Genomic DNA, 18930 nt, shown 5'->3' with positions numbered 1-18930 from the left:
CTGATATTAACTCTAAAAGGTTAGTCAGAAAGGTATTTTGGCTGAAGATAATGTTTCATCGGCCAGCTGTTGAGGTGCCAAATAAAAAATCAAGGACGAGACAGGCTATAGCCGCTGGCATTCTAAAAGCTTACCCCGGCAGATAAAAAATCGGCCACAAAAGAAATACTATTCTTGGTATTTTTGGCTGATATAGTTGAAGTCATCAAAGAAAATGACTATTCAAAAACATGGGATGGCGTACTTTCAGAAGTTCCATGGGAGTATAAAAATTCAAGAGGATCAGCCATCAGAAAAGCTCCATACTGGCAGAATTTTGTTCTTTCAAAACAGAAGCCAGTTAGATCGGCCCAAATGACATTACATAACTGCTTGATCCCGGCCGATCACGATCATGCCTTATTAGTAGAGTTGGGAAACTTCAATGGTGAGGTCTATCATGAGTTTATAAATAGCCAATATTTTAAGGGGTATCAGCCGGCTTTAAGGGAATAATGGAAGAACCAGGATCGGCCAGTTCTGGCTGACGCAAAATAAAGACCAACTTGAGGTGGCCCGGAAGAAATAAAGTTTAGAAACTCGTAAGCTACCAGTTTCTTTTCAATACATTTTAAAATTCCAAAAATCTTATTGGCCTGAGTGGCCGATAAGACATTGAAATTCAGGGGGCATTTGTTGGCACCAAAAACTGGCAGCCATCTCAGCGATGACGTGGACCAATGAGAAATTGACAAGTGTTTATTATGTCTTAAGGGAAGTCGGCCAATAGAGAGACAAAAGAAGAAAATCTAGGCAAATATATTTCAGCCACTTTGTTGATAAGGTTGTTGCTAAATATATTTGTAGAGATTTGAATCAATTCAAATATGTCATCAATTCAAAAGAGAAGACTTAAGAGATTTAGTTACAATAAATAACTAAATCCCAATGAAGTAGGAATTTCAACAAGAAAGGAATAGCCGTATAAGTTCCAAAGTTACAAATGGCCATTAGGCCATTTAAGGGAATGAAACGGGCTGCTAAACTTAAGGAGGGGAGTTGCTAAAAATTAGCAACTTTTCAGCAACTTTCTAGCAACGTTTTAGCAATATCTCGGCAACTTACATGTGATTAAATCGAGGAAGGTTGTTTTTACAGAGATTTCCTACTGAAACAAAACAAGAAAGGAAGCGGAATAACAATAGGATTTGGCTGAGTTCAAATTGTGAAGAGAAAGAATCAAAGAAGGAGAGATTTTCTAGCAATAACTTGGGAAAATAAGTTGAGATAGAACTTCTATAAATAGAAGTATTGTATTCCATTCCAATTTGTCCAGCACCACCACAAAACATGCATTTCATCTAAAAATGTTTTCAATTGACTCTACATCATTTTCCTATCAATTTCTTTATTTCAATTTAATGGCAATTGATTAGATCCTCGTCAACTATTTCGATTCAGTCATTTACTTTCTTTCAATTTCAATTATGCCAATTTTAATTACGCAATTTTAGTTAGGCTTTCAATTCAATGGCAATTGATTAAATTCTCGCCATTGAATCGTAGTGACAATTGATTAAATTCTTGTCATTACTTGGCTGATGGCAATTGATTAAATTCTTGCCATTGTGTTTGGCTGATGGCGATTGATTAAGTTCTCGCCATCACGTTCGGCCGGCGATCGATTAAGTTCTTGCCGCCTGTCTTCACTCGGCCATTCCATCCATTCAAACATTCATCAGCCGTTGCATTTCTTTAGACACTCTAAAAAGTCCTTGCTACAAACAAGGCATAAAAGAACCTTACTTGGAGTTTTTACTAGTCTCTTTCCCACACAATCGCCTGAGAGTCGGCCATCAGAAAAAGGGATAGGCTGGTGTTCAATTACATATTTTGGGTATTTTGTACAAATATTCTGGCACGCCCGCGAAGAGTCCATCGACCGGCGTAGGGAACAAAAACCGCGAGAACAGTTATATAGGACACCTAATTTATAGGTTGTAAAACAATTATCTTTAGCCAAGTTACATAAAATACGTAATTTATATATTGTAATACACCTGATAGATTCCTGGTTAAACCTTCCCCGAATATACTTCTTCCCCAATGATTAATTCCACCAAAGAGTAATTACTCTGTGGTATATTGTTCCATAAGTAAATGTAAACCCTTTTAAGTCAACCAATCCAACATATTACATCGATTTGTTGGTAATATTATAACAGGAGAAAGTTTACGATGCCCAATCAATGCACAAGTATAGAAACTCTGAATTTGTGACGAGAAATGATAATTTTATGGTTGTATATATATATATATTGGCTGGGACGGGTAGGAAGGGATCTAGCTAGGTGGAGAGATGCGTCTTACCTGGCCTAATGCAATCTTAAAGTGGGACCAATTCCTCTCATTATCCAGCTAATTCTCAGCCGTCTCCTTTGTCACATTCGGACTCTTCCCACCATTCCTGCACCACCACCCCACCTTCCAACCTCCCTCTCTCTCACTCACTCACTGTATCAATATATATATATATATATATATACACACACACACACCCTCTATTTATCCCTATCTTTGGTGTGAGGAAATTATTAATACCATCATCCCCTTCTCTCTCTCTCCAATTTCCCCTTTAGTTCCCATGTCTCTCTCTGTAACTTTTCTCTTCTCAATGATGACCTTTTGTAAGAAAAGTGTCCAGTCTCTGTTAGGTCTCACCACCCACAAAACCAATGGAACAGTACTACTAGAAACTCCCCACCACGACCGGAATATTCCATCTCCCGCCGGAGGCATAAGCTTCATCACTTTATCCGGCAACACCCAACTATCCGTCCCCAACTTCTTGGAGTCGGCCGTAGCTAAATCACCACCTTCTTCTCCCGCCGCCGCCCCCAACAGAGACCCTGGTGGGATAGGGTTTCTCGAAGACGTGGGAGGCAGCGTGGGCGGGCTGATGTCGTGCACCGAGAGCCTAGGATTTGAGAGCTCCGACGAGAGGGGGGTTAATGATGATGATCAATTGCAGAACATGAGCAATGATGAATTTTGTTTGAAGAGAACAATACCAATTGTGAGGTCACCAAAGAATGAAGTACTGAAGAAGAAGTTTCCACCACCGTTATCATCATTGGACCAGAACGGAAAGCCGACGTTCTTTCTCCGACATGTGAGGAAGGACGGTAGGTTACAGCTCACAGAGATGAAGATTCATCGGCCGGAGATTCTCCATGCTTCCCGCCAAGATGGACGGTTAAGATTACATCTGATCAGTAGTAGTGATGAAGATGAGGATGAGGATGAGGATGTGGATGTGGATGTGGATGTGGAAGAAGTACTACAAGACAAAGCTAAAGAAGAAGAAGAAGAAGAAGAAGAAGTTAAAGGAGGAGGAGGAGGAAAGAGAGGTGAGGAGTGGCGGTTTCCGGTGAAGAACGGTGGTAGGGATGGAATCAGGCGGTGTCATGAGGTGGCGAGTCAGCACCACCACCACCACCACCACCACAATCAGCATCACCATAACTTGCACGCGTGGAGGCAGCATTGTGTGACAATAAGATGAGGTTAATTAGGATGGGCCGCAAGTGTGTACATGATATATATATATATATGAATCATATGTATATTCTGCATCCTCTGACGTGGGAGAGTCTGGATCGTCTATGTATAGATTCCATGTTGTAATCTAATATAATCATTTTAATTTGTTCACTTAAATCAATCCGTATTTCAACGCATTTATTTTAAATTTCAACATTATTAGAATTTAAGTGCTCTGAAACTATAAATAAAGAGCAAGAAAATTTTAACAAAATAACAAAATTAAAATATATATGCATTTCAACATATTTTGTTCTACATGTTAACGCATGAAACATCTGTCAAAATTAAAATGATAGAGAGCGGATCAGACACCCAGCATGCGGTGTCAAAGGACAGAGAGCGGTGGCTGCTGTCCCTTTAAAGCCTCGGAGTGCTAAAATGAATGAAGGCTGCTGCTTCCTGCAGTCTGCGGCTGATCAGTAATTTTGTACGTGGTATAAAATTAGTATTTTGAAATTAAAATTAGAAAGAAAAAAAAAATTTAATTAATTTAAACTATATACTAATTTTTTTTCAATTTCAATCTCGAATCATCAATTTTATACAACCCCAAGTGCGCTAAAGTGGAATTATGTCACCAGTCGAAATCTTGGAGAAAGTCTAAATGCCCTAGAGATATTGCATGAGTAGTATCCATTTTCACCCAATGGACAGACATAAAAACTCAATTTGTTATGATTTACGAGGAATTAAGAATTTTTATTTCACGTTTATGATTAAGGTACGAGGAGGGAAAAAAATCACGCCAATCGCAAAACAGTGGAGACAAAAGATAATCCACAACAAAGCCAAATAACGGCTCCATGTAAATTCCTAAGCAAAAAACACTTATAAATAGAGCCTGAATAAAGGTGAAGTTCATGAAATTTTGAATATTACTACTATCTCAAAGATTTGCTTGCTCCCTTCTTGATTTTTTCTATGTGCTCTCCGTAGTCGACTCTTTAGGTGTTTGGGTGTAAAAAAATTGCTTCCACGGGGTACCACGTGAAAGTATTTAATGATGAACACATAAGTCCGCCATCAGCTGTAGAATGGAGGCTAAAACGTGTCCAGTACTTTATCAAGAGAGAAGCAAATTCTTCCACAAGGTGAGATTCCCTTTTGATTTGTCTCCAATCTGGAACCTTAACCAAACTCAGCATATGGACAAGATAGGCAAGGATATATATATATATATTGAAAGGTCAGCCTTCCTTCTCCATCAGATAATATTGGTGGTGGTTCGATCAGTCAGAAAATAAACAATCCCATTAGCAGTCAGAAAAATGTCAAGGTTCGTCAACTAATCAGTGTAATTAGGGTTTGACAAGTTCTTGTCATCTAGAAGCTAGCTTTGCAAGTGGGATAAAATTAAATTCTTTTTTATAACTGCATTAAATTATGCAAACCATGTCAATAAAGTAAATTACCATTCAACCACAATAAAAATTCAATGTTTTTCAAGTCATTGAATAAGGATTTTAGTCAACAATGCTACCCTCATTATTTTCAAATCAGGAAACATCATCATCTTACGAAGAATTCAGATTTCTTTGTGGGTGTAGTATTGTTCTACCTTTTTTTTTTTTTTTTTTAAATGTTGCATTTTATATATTATCCAATATGCATCATCATACAATATTTCCAAATACATGATGTTTTTGATGGTGGGCTTCTAGGCGTTGTTGGTTTCTTTGGGTTATTTGGGCTTACTGTTTGGATTTGAATGGTTGTTTCCATTTATAGCAAATCAGAAATTGGTCTGTACTCCTATGACTTTTATTGCAAAAATAAAAATTAAATATTTCCTTGCCACCTTTGGTACTTTTTTATTTTATAATATTTAGTTTTTTTTTTCTTTTTTAACCTTATCATATTCAGTTGGAATTTTTTTTTTTTTTTTTTTTCTTCCAGACAACCAAAGAAATCATTACATAAAATCATGCTTACCAACATCCAGAACAAGAACCAGTAATCTAACGGTATCAGGCACTTACTTTTAAAAAAGAAATCAAAAATTCGAGCCGCTGGAGACATTCATGTGTAAGTAAACTAAAAAAAATTGAATATGCATCACAATCCCATGAAGAGGATTGAAGCTTACACAGAGCCCATGGTTTGGACATGCTTTCTTATCATTGACTGGGCTAGGGCCACTACTAAGCAGGCCCATATGATGTTGCACACTCCTGCAACCACTAAAAAAGCTTCATCCGGGTTCAAACCATCATCACTCCCATCTTGGCCGACACGCAAATACAATCGCGTAATCATGATGCCAGACGACAACGACAAGACAATCAGTCGTCTGACAGTGCAACATCCCAAGTTCACCTGAGAGATCACACACTCCGGCGCACTCGACGGTGATGATGGAGAATTTACCGGCGATAGATCCGGTATAGCAATTCCAAATCCAAAGGTTCCGATCCGGGCCGACAACACACAGGATCGTTACACAGGAGATGATATGGGCGCCATCCCAAAGCAAAAAGACTACACCGCGTTCGCAAAAAGATATGATGAACACACACAAAAAAATAATAATAATAATAATAATAATAATAAATAATAAATAAAATAAAAATTGTTAGTGATAATATGCCAAAATAATGTTGAACAAACATATCCGGGAGAGAAAATAAACAATAATAAATAAAAAATCGACCATCTATCCAAAATAGTTTTTCCTATGTTCGAAAACAAATGTTCCTTACGAAAACTTAATTTACAAAATTTTTGAAATATCCTAAATTTGGAGTGTCAGAGCTCTTTTGAAACCTTAATATCACATCCATAATTAATTGAAATTTAACCATTGAATGGAGGCTTGGTGGTATGTAATTACTGTATTTTTTTGAAAATAACTGAAATCTCTTTCACATGTAAAGGAAAAAATAAATGGCAACATTACTTTTAAGATCGAACTCATTATTTATCTCTATTGATAACTAGTTTTAGGGAGCGTCAAAATTCATCAATTTTTGGTTTTACTGCCAATTTGTTGATCTAACTTTCAGTGCACTTTCACTAATTGTTTGATAATTTAATTCAATACTTAATTTTGATCAAATTAAACACTTATTAAATTAAGTGCATTTATTAATGTAATTTGAATATCACTAAAATGCTAAACATCATTTAAAATGAGGTAAATTTTTAAGTGGAATGTTGAACATTGAAAATTTAAAAATTTTATTAAAAAATATTTATTTTTTAATTATCACTTAAAAATATATAAAAATATATTTAATTTTTTATTACCACTTAAAAACTTACATGCTTAAAATTTAACTTTTAAAATTTTTAATACTTAATTATTAATTTTATCAAACAACACCTAAGTCGTGTTGCTAAAAATTAAGCAATAAAATTTTTTAGAATTAAACTGTAAGTGTTTGTTATAAATTGAGAATTTCATTGATACACACATACATATACATATACATATACATATACATATGTATATTTTAATTTTTCAATTATAATTGATATATCATTTACTTAAAATTTTATTCCACTAACTTACAATCTTACAAAGTATCTATATTTGTATTATCAAACACATTTAAATAAATACTTAATTATTCAAAATTTTGCTATCAAAAAACCCCTTAAGGCTATGCTTTGTATGTGGGAGTGAAGTGAAATGCTAATGGAATGAGAATAAGAATGAGAATGGAACACGGGAACGAAATTAAATGCTAATAGAATGAGAATGGAATGAAATGATTATTCTCTTTCTATTATTTAGTTACAAATATAAAATTTTATAGGAATAAAACAATCATCACCATATTTTAGTTTTTCATTGATAGGACCAATTTAAAACCTAGTGTCTAGAATGAAATGAATTTCAAATTAAATTGTCTAAATACTCTTCTCGTTAAATTAAACTAATAAAATAACATTCTTTTGTAATTTTTTTTAAGAGAAATGGTTGTGATGGTGGAAGAATGGTGACAACAATAGTGGTGAAAGGCGACAATGATGGTGATGGAGGAAGGTGTCGGCAACAATGGCAGTGGAGATGATGATGATGATGACGATGACGGTGTGGCGGTGGAAGGCGTCGACAATGTTGGCATTGACAGTGGTGGAGCGGTAATTGTGATAAAAATAAGGTAATAGTGACGGCGGTGACAACAATGGTGTTATGGTGGTGGAAGACGTGGACACTGATGATGGTTTTTAAAGTTATAAGGTGAGATTTTTTTTATTTTAATTTTTAAAAAAAATTTAATATCATTTGAGAGGTTGAGATGTTAAATGAATTTTTATTTCATTCCATTAAAAAAAAAATAAAAATCACTTTAATTTTTCTACCGAAACTAAAAGAATGAATTAAATAAACATCTCATTCGTACATTAATAATGCATGCCAAAAGCATCATCATCTGCGCTCACCTGTCCCCCATAAACTTCTAATAATATCTATTTACTTTTTCGACAGACGAAAATATCTATATACTGTGTACTAGCGCAGAGGAAGATGTAAAGAAGTAGACATTAATCTCAAAATCAACTGAATGATATAGATATAAAAGCAAAAACCACTTTATTTGGAGAACCAAATAAAATATAGTGATGTCAAATTTAAGATGTAAAGGAGTTCCTCCTAATCAAAGACTTGATAATTAAAAGTATTACTAATATAATAGAGTGAATTCAAGTATAATTATAATTTGAACTCGCAATATTAATTATAGTATTATTTATAATCACAGTGTAATAAATTCTGATGAATATGATATAAATAGATCAAATTAATAGATTTATAAAAATATATAACGATATTGAATTCTCAAAAAAAAATTACACTTAACAACTTTATTTAAATTCATTAATTAATAATTTTTTTCCATAATGGTAAAGTAAATTTCATATGATACAATAATTACCCTTATTTTTTAACCTACAAGTTTTTTTAGCAAATAAAGGCCAGTGATATTACATCTAACAAAACGCGAAATGTTGTACAGTTTTTGGTCCAAAATAGTGTGAATATATTAATATATGCCACACAATTTCTCTCAAAATTGGTGTCGGAGCCTCCAACGACCATAGAATATGAAACGTTGACACTAAAATGTTGACAAACAACAGCTTTGGTTGGCTTCATGAATTCTGACTTTGAATTCTGTAACAATCTTCAGATTATAGAAGAAGCAAACGCTAAAACACGTCGATGAGACTCATAATGGATATGCATCCAGAACATCAAATAGACAAATACTACGTAGTACATAAATATACATGTATATAACCAAGACACACACATGTACACAAATATATATCGACAGAGATTTACACGATAAAGAGACATAGACACAAATATACATCGTTAGAGAGATTTGGCACATTATAGAGTGACAAAACACCATTTCAGCGCGCACACATACACAAATATTAGGAAAGCATGATACATCATCATAATAATCAGCACAAAGCGATTCCAAAGAGAATAATCTTGGTCCGGCATGGCGAGAGCCGAGGCAACCTCGACGGTGCGGCCTACAGCACCACGCCGGACCACAGAATCCAGCTGACTGAGCAAGGCATTGCCCAGGCGAGGCTCGCCGGAGAGAAGATCCGGCGAGTGATCTCCGAGGACGGACGGTTGGACAACTGGAGGGTTTACTTCTACGTGTCGCCGTACGAGCGGACCAGATCGACGCTCCGCGAGATCGGACGGTCGTTCTCGAAGGAGAGGGTGATCGGAGTGAGAGAGGAGTGTAGGGTTAGGGAGCAAGATTTTGGGAATTTTCAGGTGGAGGAGAGGATGAAGACGATCAAGGAGACTAGAGAGAAGTTTGGGAGGTTCTATTACAGATTTCCTGAGGGTGAATCTGCAGCTGATGTGTTCGATCGAGTGTCAAGTAAGATTCTAAAGCAATCTCGGTTCTCGATTTTAGTTGATTTTGATTTCGTTTCTTAGATTTCACTGTTTTTGTTTTTGTTTTTGTTCAGTTATTTATTATTATTAGTGCATTGTCTTCTTCCAGAAGTGTAAAATATAGGAGGAAAAGAAACTTTCTAGTAGTATTATAAAACTCTGGAAGTACTGCTAATCAGTATATTGTCTTATTACAAGAATGGGTCTTTTTTTTTTTTTTTGGGATAATAATTAGAAAAACTTTGTTAGGAAAATATAGAAAGATATTTTAATTAATCTGAATAGACTTGAACCAACTAACTAAGATGTCAATGGTAAAATGTTGAAACCCAGGTCCCTTTCTGGTCCTGGAGGGATGATATCAACTAGTTGACGTCCATCCGATCCGCTATGGTTATTTCATTATTGTGCTTTGGGATTGTATTTAATAACCATTAGTTGTTTTGGTTTCAGAAATATAGACAACGAAAAAGAACAGAATGAAAATGAGTTGTCAATGCATTTGAAAGTGATTCCTGTATAATTTCTCCACCAAAAAAAAAAAGTTCTTTAACAATGGTAAAATGTTGTTTCTTGCATTTGCCATTTTGTTCTTGTTGGACAGGGATGAAACAACAGAGAAATGACGTATCATCAAACGTTTTCGCAATCTATGTTCTCAAAAGTGTAGTTTGTTTGGGAAATGGATTTTTGTTAAAGCAGAGGACAAATCAAAATGCAACACTTAAAGAAGAATTGGATTGGGGTATGATATGAAATAGATTAAGAATGGTTTGAGAACTTTTAGAAGTGTAACATTGGTTTAGGAGAAGAGAATTGCAGTTTATATGGTCTTCTGATAGTTGATTTGTAATTTTTGTATTAGACAGCCAGCAGTCTTTATTATAAGGGAATTAGAAGAACAACAAAGATAAGAAAAGTAGGTAGAAGATAAATGAGTTAAGATGAAGAAGAAATAAATATTCACAAATCTCTTGAACAAAATACTATCACTGTAATTTCTCAATCAATTTAACCTCGGAATGTGCTATTATAACAATTTTATAGACTTCAGAACCTTAGTAAAAAATAATCCTAAAGGACAAAACTAACCAAAGCAACTTTGTTTTCTTTTATAAAGTGATTTTATATGTGTATCAAAAACATATACAATTCTTTAGGATGCAAGCCTCTCCAAGACAGAGAAACTATGTGAATCTAGTATGTGAAGCCTATACAAGTTTTACATGAGAGAATGGAGTAATGAGGCCAACTCTTAGTAAGAGGGTAAACTTTGGAATGTTACTACAGCAGCTAAACCCAAGGTGGTCTTACATTATGTTGTTTCATTTTTTAAGAAAATAGAAAATTCATTCTGTTAAGGCTAATATAGTTATCCTACCATGTTAGAGTTGAAGATTCTATTAAGTACTGACAAGGATGAGTAGGAAAATCCTATAAAATGACTATATAGGTTATTCCTTGAGAAATTTAAAACTATTTCTTTTCTTTGTTTTTGGAAAATAGTGAAGGGTAATATACATATTTAATTCAATTAAGTTGGAGTCCTAATGGAGCCTCTGCTTTATAATAGAAGGAAAAAGCATTGATTAACATTGTGGAGGTACTAATCTTGTTTGTAGTTGTGAAAATTGTTTTGCCTTTTGTCCTGAAAAATAAGAAAAGCTAGTTTTAAACTGCTAATCATAGCAAAGCTGTGTATCTTAAATGCAACAGTCTGAACCACAAAGGAGCATGCAGCATGGCCTCAAGCTTCCTGTCCGAGTACTGCTAGGCATATGACATATGACCTGTGAATCTTTTCATTTCTTTTTGCCTTTTTTTTAAAAAAAAAATTAAAAATTCAAGCTTTGATTTCATTAGCAGAAAGAATTGTAGCCTATGGATGAATGAGAAAAACAAAATTTCATTTAATTACCTAAACTATCTTTGGATGTCAAAAACAGCAGACAGAAAATTAGATGAGTGTCATATGTCTAGCTTGTTTCGTTCTATACACTAGGAATTACAATGTGTGCTAGGCTGCTAGCCAACTCATCTTCATGCAATGAACTCAGTAGTTTCTCTAACCACATTATAAGTCACATATACTTGCACATACCCATAATTCACTTTAAGTGATCACTAATACTGCAGCATATAAAATTATAGTAGGCAGTTTGGAGATGTAGTAGCTTCCATCCAAATGTTGACCTAAGAAGTGCTTTTATGGAAGTTTGACTTGTAACTTTGCCTTGTTTTAAGTTCTGACTCCGTATGACGAAATTATGTGTCAATCTTTCACCTATTGTTTTGTCCACATGTTTGATGGTTGATCCTTCATATATAGAGATTAAAGATTATATATGTATGCATATTCATATATATGTACGTATGTTAATGTGTAATTATGTATGTGTGTGTGTTTATGTTTGTAGGAATAACTAGTTGGCCCTTCATATATCAATAACCAAATGAGAAGCAGTATTAAAAAAGATTATATATACTAAGAACCAAATTTAAATGTGCAGGTTTTCTCGAATCTCTATGGAGGGACATAGACATGAACAGGCTTCACCATGATCCGTCCAATGACCTAAATCTTATTATCATAAGCCATGGGCTAGCTTCAAGAGTTTTCCTTATGAAGTGGTTCAAGTGGACAGTCGAGCAGTTTGAGTACCTAAACAATCTCGAGAATTGTGATTTTCGAGTGATACAGTTAGGAGATGGTGGAGAATACAGCTTGGCAATCCATCACACTGATGAGGAGTTGCAAGAATGGGGACTCTCCCCTGATATGATAGCTGACCAGAAGTGGCGAGCTCATGCCACTAAGGGTGAAATGAATGAAAAATGTCCATGGTACCTTGATGCTTTCTTTGATCAACTACCAGATTCAGATGACAATGTTGGAGGCGAGGATGACTAAGTTTTACTTCTTTTGTTTCTTTTGATTTTATATTCATGGGTTACCCTGATATTAGGTTGCATATTCATTTGATTCAATTGTGTACTTGACTGCAATTTGGTCACTGTAATTTGGTTGAATGAAGAATTAGAAATTTTAATAATTAATTTGTTTTGTGAACAAATTTTCATAATTCTTACTGCAAGATAAACAGCCATGCTTGTATGTCCACCCTGATAGGATGAAAAAATGGAAGGAGTACAGAATTGGGAAGAAGAAGAAAAAATAAATGTTCAAACATGGGACTTCGAAACATGCAGTGATGGATACATTTTTTAGCTTATGGGCACAAGGTTTGTGCTACATTTGCTTTTGTCATAGAACTTAAATGGAGATCCTGAACTCTACCAAACAGAATAATTTGAAGGTTTTCTTTTCCAGCTTGCCTAGACCTAGCCGAGCTAGAAGCTCCGGATGGGAGCACAGGACATCAGGAGAGGATCCGGATCCAATTGACCTTGAGCTTATGTTTTTTTTTTTTTTTTTTTTTCCCCCTCTTGGACTTGGCTTCACTGACATGGCAGGTATTTGTTCAGGTCACTGATAGTGGGCTAACTTTTTCTCTTTGGTGACTTTCAGGAAATCTATTTTGCCAATGACACGTCAATATTCTCGCCGACACCATTCTTATTTTGAAGTTTGATCAGTACGTGTTCTTCTTTATGCTTCATCCAATCTTGTACATAGGAATTGTGGACGAATGAATTGATTGGAGTGTGATTAGATGAACTTTTACAAATGCTATTGATGAAATCAGAGAAAAGTTAATTTTACTATGTATATATACTTTTTGCAAGTTTGGTGCTTTTTGTTTTGCAGAATAATTTCCATCCCTATACCACCTTAATAAAAACATTAGAATAAGGTAATGCTGTGTGATGAAGTTAAAGCCAACTGCATAAACTGTTCTACAAACAAATGAGCTGCAAGCAGAGAAGATGAGGCGAGTGATCTCCAAGAACGGCCGGTTGGATAACTAGATGGTGTACGTGTCGCCGTATGAGCGGACCAGATCGACGCTCCTTGAGATTGGAAGGTCGTTCTCGAAGAAGAGAGTGATCGGAGTAAGAGATGATTGTAGAGTTAGGGAACAAGATTCTGGGAATTTTCAGGTGGAGGAGAGGATGAAGGTGACCAAGGAGACTAGAGAGAGCTTTGGGAGGTTCTATTACAGATTTCCTGAGGGAGAGTCTGCTATTGATGTGTTCGATCCAGTGTCAAGTAAGATTCCGAAACAATCTCTGTTCTTGATTTTTGTTTATTTTGTTTTTGTTTTTTTCAGTTTGATTACTGATAGTTGTTTTTATTATAATTATATTGTCTTCTTCCAAAATTTTAACAGATAAGGAGGAAAAGAAACTTTTATACGTATATGTTCCTTTCTTTTTGATAATAATTAGAAGAACTTTGTTAGGAAAAAATCAGAAAGATATGTTAATTAATCTCAAAAAACTTTTGCCGCTTTTGGTGTGTAGGAATGGAATGGAATGGATTGCCCATTCCAACCATTCCTTTGTTTGTATGCAATTTAAGGCAGGAATGACCATTCCATTGGAATAAAGATTCATTCCATAACTAAACCTATGGAATGGCCATTTCTTTCCATAGTTAGATTTTTTTTTTTTTTTTTAAAAAAAAAAAAATCATATTCTCAATAAGCCCTTCATCACATTCCAATGAGTACACAGTTGTCTCTCACAAAAACCTTTCACTTTCCATTCCTGCATCTCTCAAGCTTCTCTTTCTCAGACGTAGGGTTTTTCACCTTTCCCTCTCTCACGTTCTGAATATTCTTATGGCAGCCATTGGCAAAAATTTGCAGGACCTTCTATCTGATTGATCTCTCAATTTTCAGAATATATCTATATTTTTTTTGTTGCATCTTTCTTTTAAAACCTCTGATAATTTGATCATTTTTCTCTCTTTGAACAATTAAAAAAGGTTGAGTGCTGCTGGGTTGATCAATCAAGAAAAATGATGGGCCAATTTCATAGTCACTACTACCTATACTAATAAGTAATAACAGTATTTTATTATATCAGTGGCAAATCTTATTCACCAGGAATCAATGACTTGAAACTGGGATTTGATTAATGGAATCCTTAACAAGAGAGATAGGGACTTAAAAAATTTCAACTTCCTCTTGGATTGGTGAGACCTTCACTGATGATTCCTTGTTTCTTTTGCTTTCTTCTAGGAACCTTTATTTTTTATTTTTTATTTTTTATTTTATTGAGATCGATATATCAGGTTGCACATGTCAAACCAAACAATGGAATGAGAACGAATACTAATGATCCATTCCATTCACATTCTATTCCCTTCCAATGTGCATTTCATTCCATTCTTGCACGCCAAACGCAGCATTAAAGCAATTGAGGAAGATGTCAATAATGAATTGTTGAAGTCCAGGTGCCCTTGGTTGTGCTTTCGAATTGTATTAAATAACCATTACATGTCTTGATTTCATAATTATAAAAAGGGAAAAGAACGGAATGAAAATGACTTGGAAATGCATCTGAAAGCGCTTCCTCTAGAATTTCTTCACAAAAAAAATAATTACGGGTTCTTTAACAATGGTAAAATATTATTCTTGCGTTTGCAATTATGTACTTTTTTGACAGGGATGAAACAACCGAGAAACAATGTATTATCAAATTTTTTGCCATCTATATTCTCAAAAGTGCGGGAAATGGAGTTTTATTAAAGCATAGGACAAATCAAAATGCAACACATAAAAAAAACTAGGGTTAGGGTTTGATATGAAATAGATCAAGGATAGTTGAGTACTTTTAGAAACATAACATAGGTTACTGAGAAGATAATCATTGTTATAAAGGTCTTCTGATAGTTGATTTGTGATTTTTGTAAAAGACGGCCAACAATCTTTATTATAAAGAAATTAGAAGAATAACAAAGACAAGAAAAGTGTGTAGAAGAGAAATGAGAGAAGAAGAAATAAATATCACAATCTCTTGAACAAAATTTTAATACTATCATTTCTCAAACAACCAAAACAACTTTTGTTTTTCTTTTGTTAAGTAATTTGTGTGTGTGGGTGTGTGTGTCAATAACATATACATATACAACACTTTAGAATGCAAGCCTCTGCAATACAAAGAGAGAACAAGTGAATCTAGTAGATGAAGCGTATACAAATTTTACATGAGATAGAATGGAGTAATGAGGCCAACTCTTAGTAAGAGGGTAAACTTTGGTATTGCTACTACAGCAGCTTAACCCAAGGTGGTCTTATATTTTGTTGTTTTAGTTTTTGATGAAATAAAAAAATTCATTCTATTAATGCTAATATAGTTATCTGCCCGTGTTATAGTTGAACATTATATTAAGTACTCGCAAGGATGAGTAGGAAAATCTTATAAAGTGACTTTATAGGTTATTCCTAGAGAAATTTAAAACTATTTCATTTCATTGTTTTTGAAAAAAAAAAAAGTGAATGGAAATTTTCTTTTCTTTTTTGAATTAAATTATGTTGGAGTACTAATGGAGCCTCTGCTTTTGGAATAGGAGGAAAAAGAGTTCTGATTTACATTGTGGAGGTACTAATCTTGTTTGTAGATGTGAAAATTGTTGTCTTTTGTCCTGAAAAATAAGAAAGTCTAATTTTAAAATGCTAATCAGAGCAAAACAGTGTATCTTAAATAAAAAGGGTCTGAACCACAAAGGAGCATGCAGCATGACCTCAATCTTTCTGTCTGGGTACTGCTAGGCAAATGACCTATGAATCTTTCCATTTCTTTTTTGCCTATATATATATATATATATACATATTCTAGCTTTGATTTCATTGGCGGAAAAAATTGCGGCCTGTGGATGCATGAGAAATGCAAATTTTCATCTAATTACCTAAACTATCTTTGGGTATTAAAAATAGAAGACAGAAAATCAGGTTAGTTCGTATGTGTAGCTTGTTTTGTTCTATCCGCTAGGAACTGGGTATTACAATGTGTTCTAGCCAACCCACCTTCATGCAATGGACTTGGTATAATTTCCATATTATAACTTGGTATAATTTCCATATTATAACTCACATATACTTGCACATTCCCTTAATTCACTTTAAGTGATCACTAATAGTGCATATAAAATTATAGTAGGCGGTTTTCCTAGGGTATATATATATATATATATATATATATGTAGTAGGCTGTTTGGAGATGTCAGATGTGGTAGCTTCCATCCAAATATTGACCTAAGAATTGCTTTTGTGGAAGTTTGACTTGTAACTTTGACTTGTTTTAAGTTTTGACTCTGTATGACGAAATAATGTCTCAATCTTTCACCTATTGTTTTGGCAATATGTTTGATGGTTGATCGTTCATATATAAAGATTAAAGAGTATATATGTATGCATGTTCGTATATGTACATAACTGTAGACATACATATATATATGTGTGTGTGTGTATGGGAACTACTAATTGGTCCATCATATATCGATAACCAAATGAGAAGCAGCTGTATATGGCTAATCTCAATGGGCCTCTAAAGAACTAGTAAAATCCTTGTCGGCCAACCTACATCGTTGTACTCACTGAAATGTTGGACTGGTTAAATCTGACCTCATCAGCCGACCTGTATGCTTTCAGAAAAGTTTGGCTTGGTGTCTCTAATTACGTGTGTTTCTTCTGTTGATTTCATGTTGTTGTTGTTGTTGTTTTCAGAAAAGTTTGGCTTGGTGTCTCTAATTACGTGTGTTTCTTCTGTTGATTTCATGTTGTTGTTGTTGTTGTTTTTTTTTTTAAATTTTTTTTTTTATGTTAAAAAATAAATCCTTTGTTTTTTTCTTTCTTTCGGTAATGCAAGGCTCATAATCACTGCACTCTGATGTGCAAATCGGGATTTAATGAGTTCTAATATGTAATGTCAAGCAGTTCGCTTTCGCTGTCCAAGAAGTGCATTTTTGGAACTGACTTGGAACGCAAAGTGGTCATGAAAATTAAAAGTTCCTGCTTTTCTTGGATTCTTTTTCTTCTTCTTTTTTGGGTCTTCCCCTTCTCTTTGGTATGAAACAAAAGGGTGATTTTTACCCCCTACTTGTACAGCCATAATGAATATTTGTGCATTTGTTCATTTAGTTGCTAAAAGAATGAGGCAATGAGCCGTGTCAAAAAGATTTAGGCTCAACAATTCTTTAGTCTTGAAAATGATTTTATGCTAAGAACCAAATTTAAATGAGCAGGTTTTCTTGAATCTCTATGGAGGGACATGGACATGAACAGGCTTCACCATGATCCCTCCAATGATCTAAATCTTATTATCAAAAGCCATGGGCGAGCTTCGGGTTTTCCTTATGAAGTGGTTCAAGTGGACAGTTGAGCAATTTGAGAGTTCCTAAACAATCTCAGGAATTGTGATTTCCGAATGATGCAGTTAGGAGATGGTGGAGAATACAGCTTGGCAATCCATCACACCGATGAGGAGTTGCAAGAATGGGGACTCTCTGCTCACATGATACCTAACCAGAAGTAGCGAGCTCTTGCCACCAAGGGGTGAAATGAATGAAAAATGTCCTTGATATCTTGATGCTTTCTTTGATGATTCAGATGACAATGTAGGAAAAGGGGATGAATGAGATTTTTCTTTTTCTTTATCTTTTTCTTTCAATTTTATGTGCATGGGATACCCTGATATTGGGTTCCATATTCATTTTATTCAATTGTGTACTTGACTGCAATTTGCTCACTGCTTTTAGGTGAACCAGGAATTAGAAATTTTGATAATTGATTTATTTTGTGAACCATTGATGACAAATTTTCATAAGTATTGATGTAAGATAACACAACCATACATATTTGTCCACCGCTCCACCCTGATAGGATGAAATGTTCAAACATGGGAGGGACTTCGAAACATGAAGTGATGCGTACATTTTTAGCTTATGGGAACAAGGTTTGTGCTACATTTGCTTTTGTCACAGAACTTAAATGGAGATCACAAGTTCAACAAAACAGAACAATTTGAAGGTTTTCTTTTCCACCTAGCCTCGACTTAGCCGTGCTTGGAGCACCGGATGAGAGCACAGGGCACAGGAGAGGATCCGGATCCAGTCGAGCTTGAGCTTATTCAGGAGTACAAATGAAACTTGAAAGGGGATCTAAAACTAGGACAGCTAACAAAATTTCCAAGTTAGTTCCCATATGCCACAATTATGCACCTTGTTTGCTCCAAAATGCCCACTTTTGGTCCTAGCATGTTACACTACTTGGAAAGGGTCTAACACTAGGATACCTAACCAAATTTCATAAATTAATTCATTACCCAAATGGACATCCTTCTGATCTGACATTGGGCTGGGCCACATAGCTTTGGCAACCTTGACAAAGGGTTGGCTTCATGTGAACCCTAACAGAGCCCAATCCAAATGGATTGGTAAGTTAGGCCCGTGGACGGGACCAGCTCACAAACTTCTCACAAGTTCACAACTACAATAAAAGTTATACATTACCTTTGGAATAAAATTAACCATCCTGAACTATTTAAAGTTTGCAAAAAAA

General features: G+C 34.8%; 2 protein-coding genes and 1 pseudogene across 2 annotated transcripts; all 3 read left to right on the top strand.

The window, feature by feature from the left end:
- The first annotated feature begins 2339 nt into the window (after positions 1-2339).
- Positions 2340-3721, top strand: LOC132294656 (uncharacterized). The gene has a single exon (XM_059792579.1). It carries the CDS (start codon positions 2624-2626, stop codon positions 3542-3544), a length of 921 nt encoding a protein of 306 aa, XP_059648562.1. The 5' UTR covers positions 2340-2623; the 3' UTR covers positions 3545-3721.
- Positions 3722-8589: 4868 nt separating this feature from the next.
- On the top strand, positions 8590-12537 carry LOC132294654 (phosphoglycerate mutase-like protein AT74). Its single transcript, XM_059792578.1, has 2 exons — positions 8590-9446; positions 11974-12537. The coding sequence occupies exons 1-2, from the start codon at positions 8987-8989 to the stop codon at positions 12372-12374; spliced, it is 861 nt and encodes a 286-aa protein (XP_059648561.1). The 5' UTR covers positions 8590-8986; the 3' UTR covers positions 12375-12537.
- Positions 12538-12643: 106 nt separating this feature from the next.
- LOC132294655 (phosphoglycerate mutase-like protein AT74) lies at positions 12644-18026 on the top strand (annotated as a pseudogene).
- The last annotated feature ends 904 nt before the right edge of the window (positions 18027-18930 follow it).

The sequence above is a fragment of the Cornus florida genome, unplaced genomic scaffold (assembly GCF_030987335.1).
Source record: "Cornus florida cultivar Cherokee Brave unplaced genomic scaffold, ASM3098733v1 CherokeeBrave_3.0.0_Hap2_Chr02, whole genome shotgun sequence".
NCBI classification, from domain to species: Eukaryota; Viridiplantae; Streptophyta; class Magnoliopsida; order Cornales; family Cornaceae; genus Cornus; species Cornus florida.
This window is presented reverse-complemented; position numbering and strand designations above follow the sequence as displayed.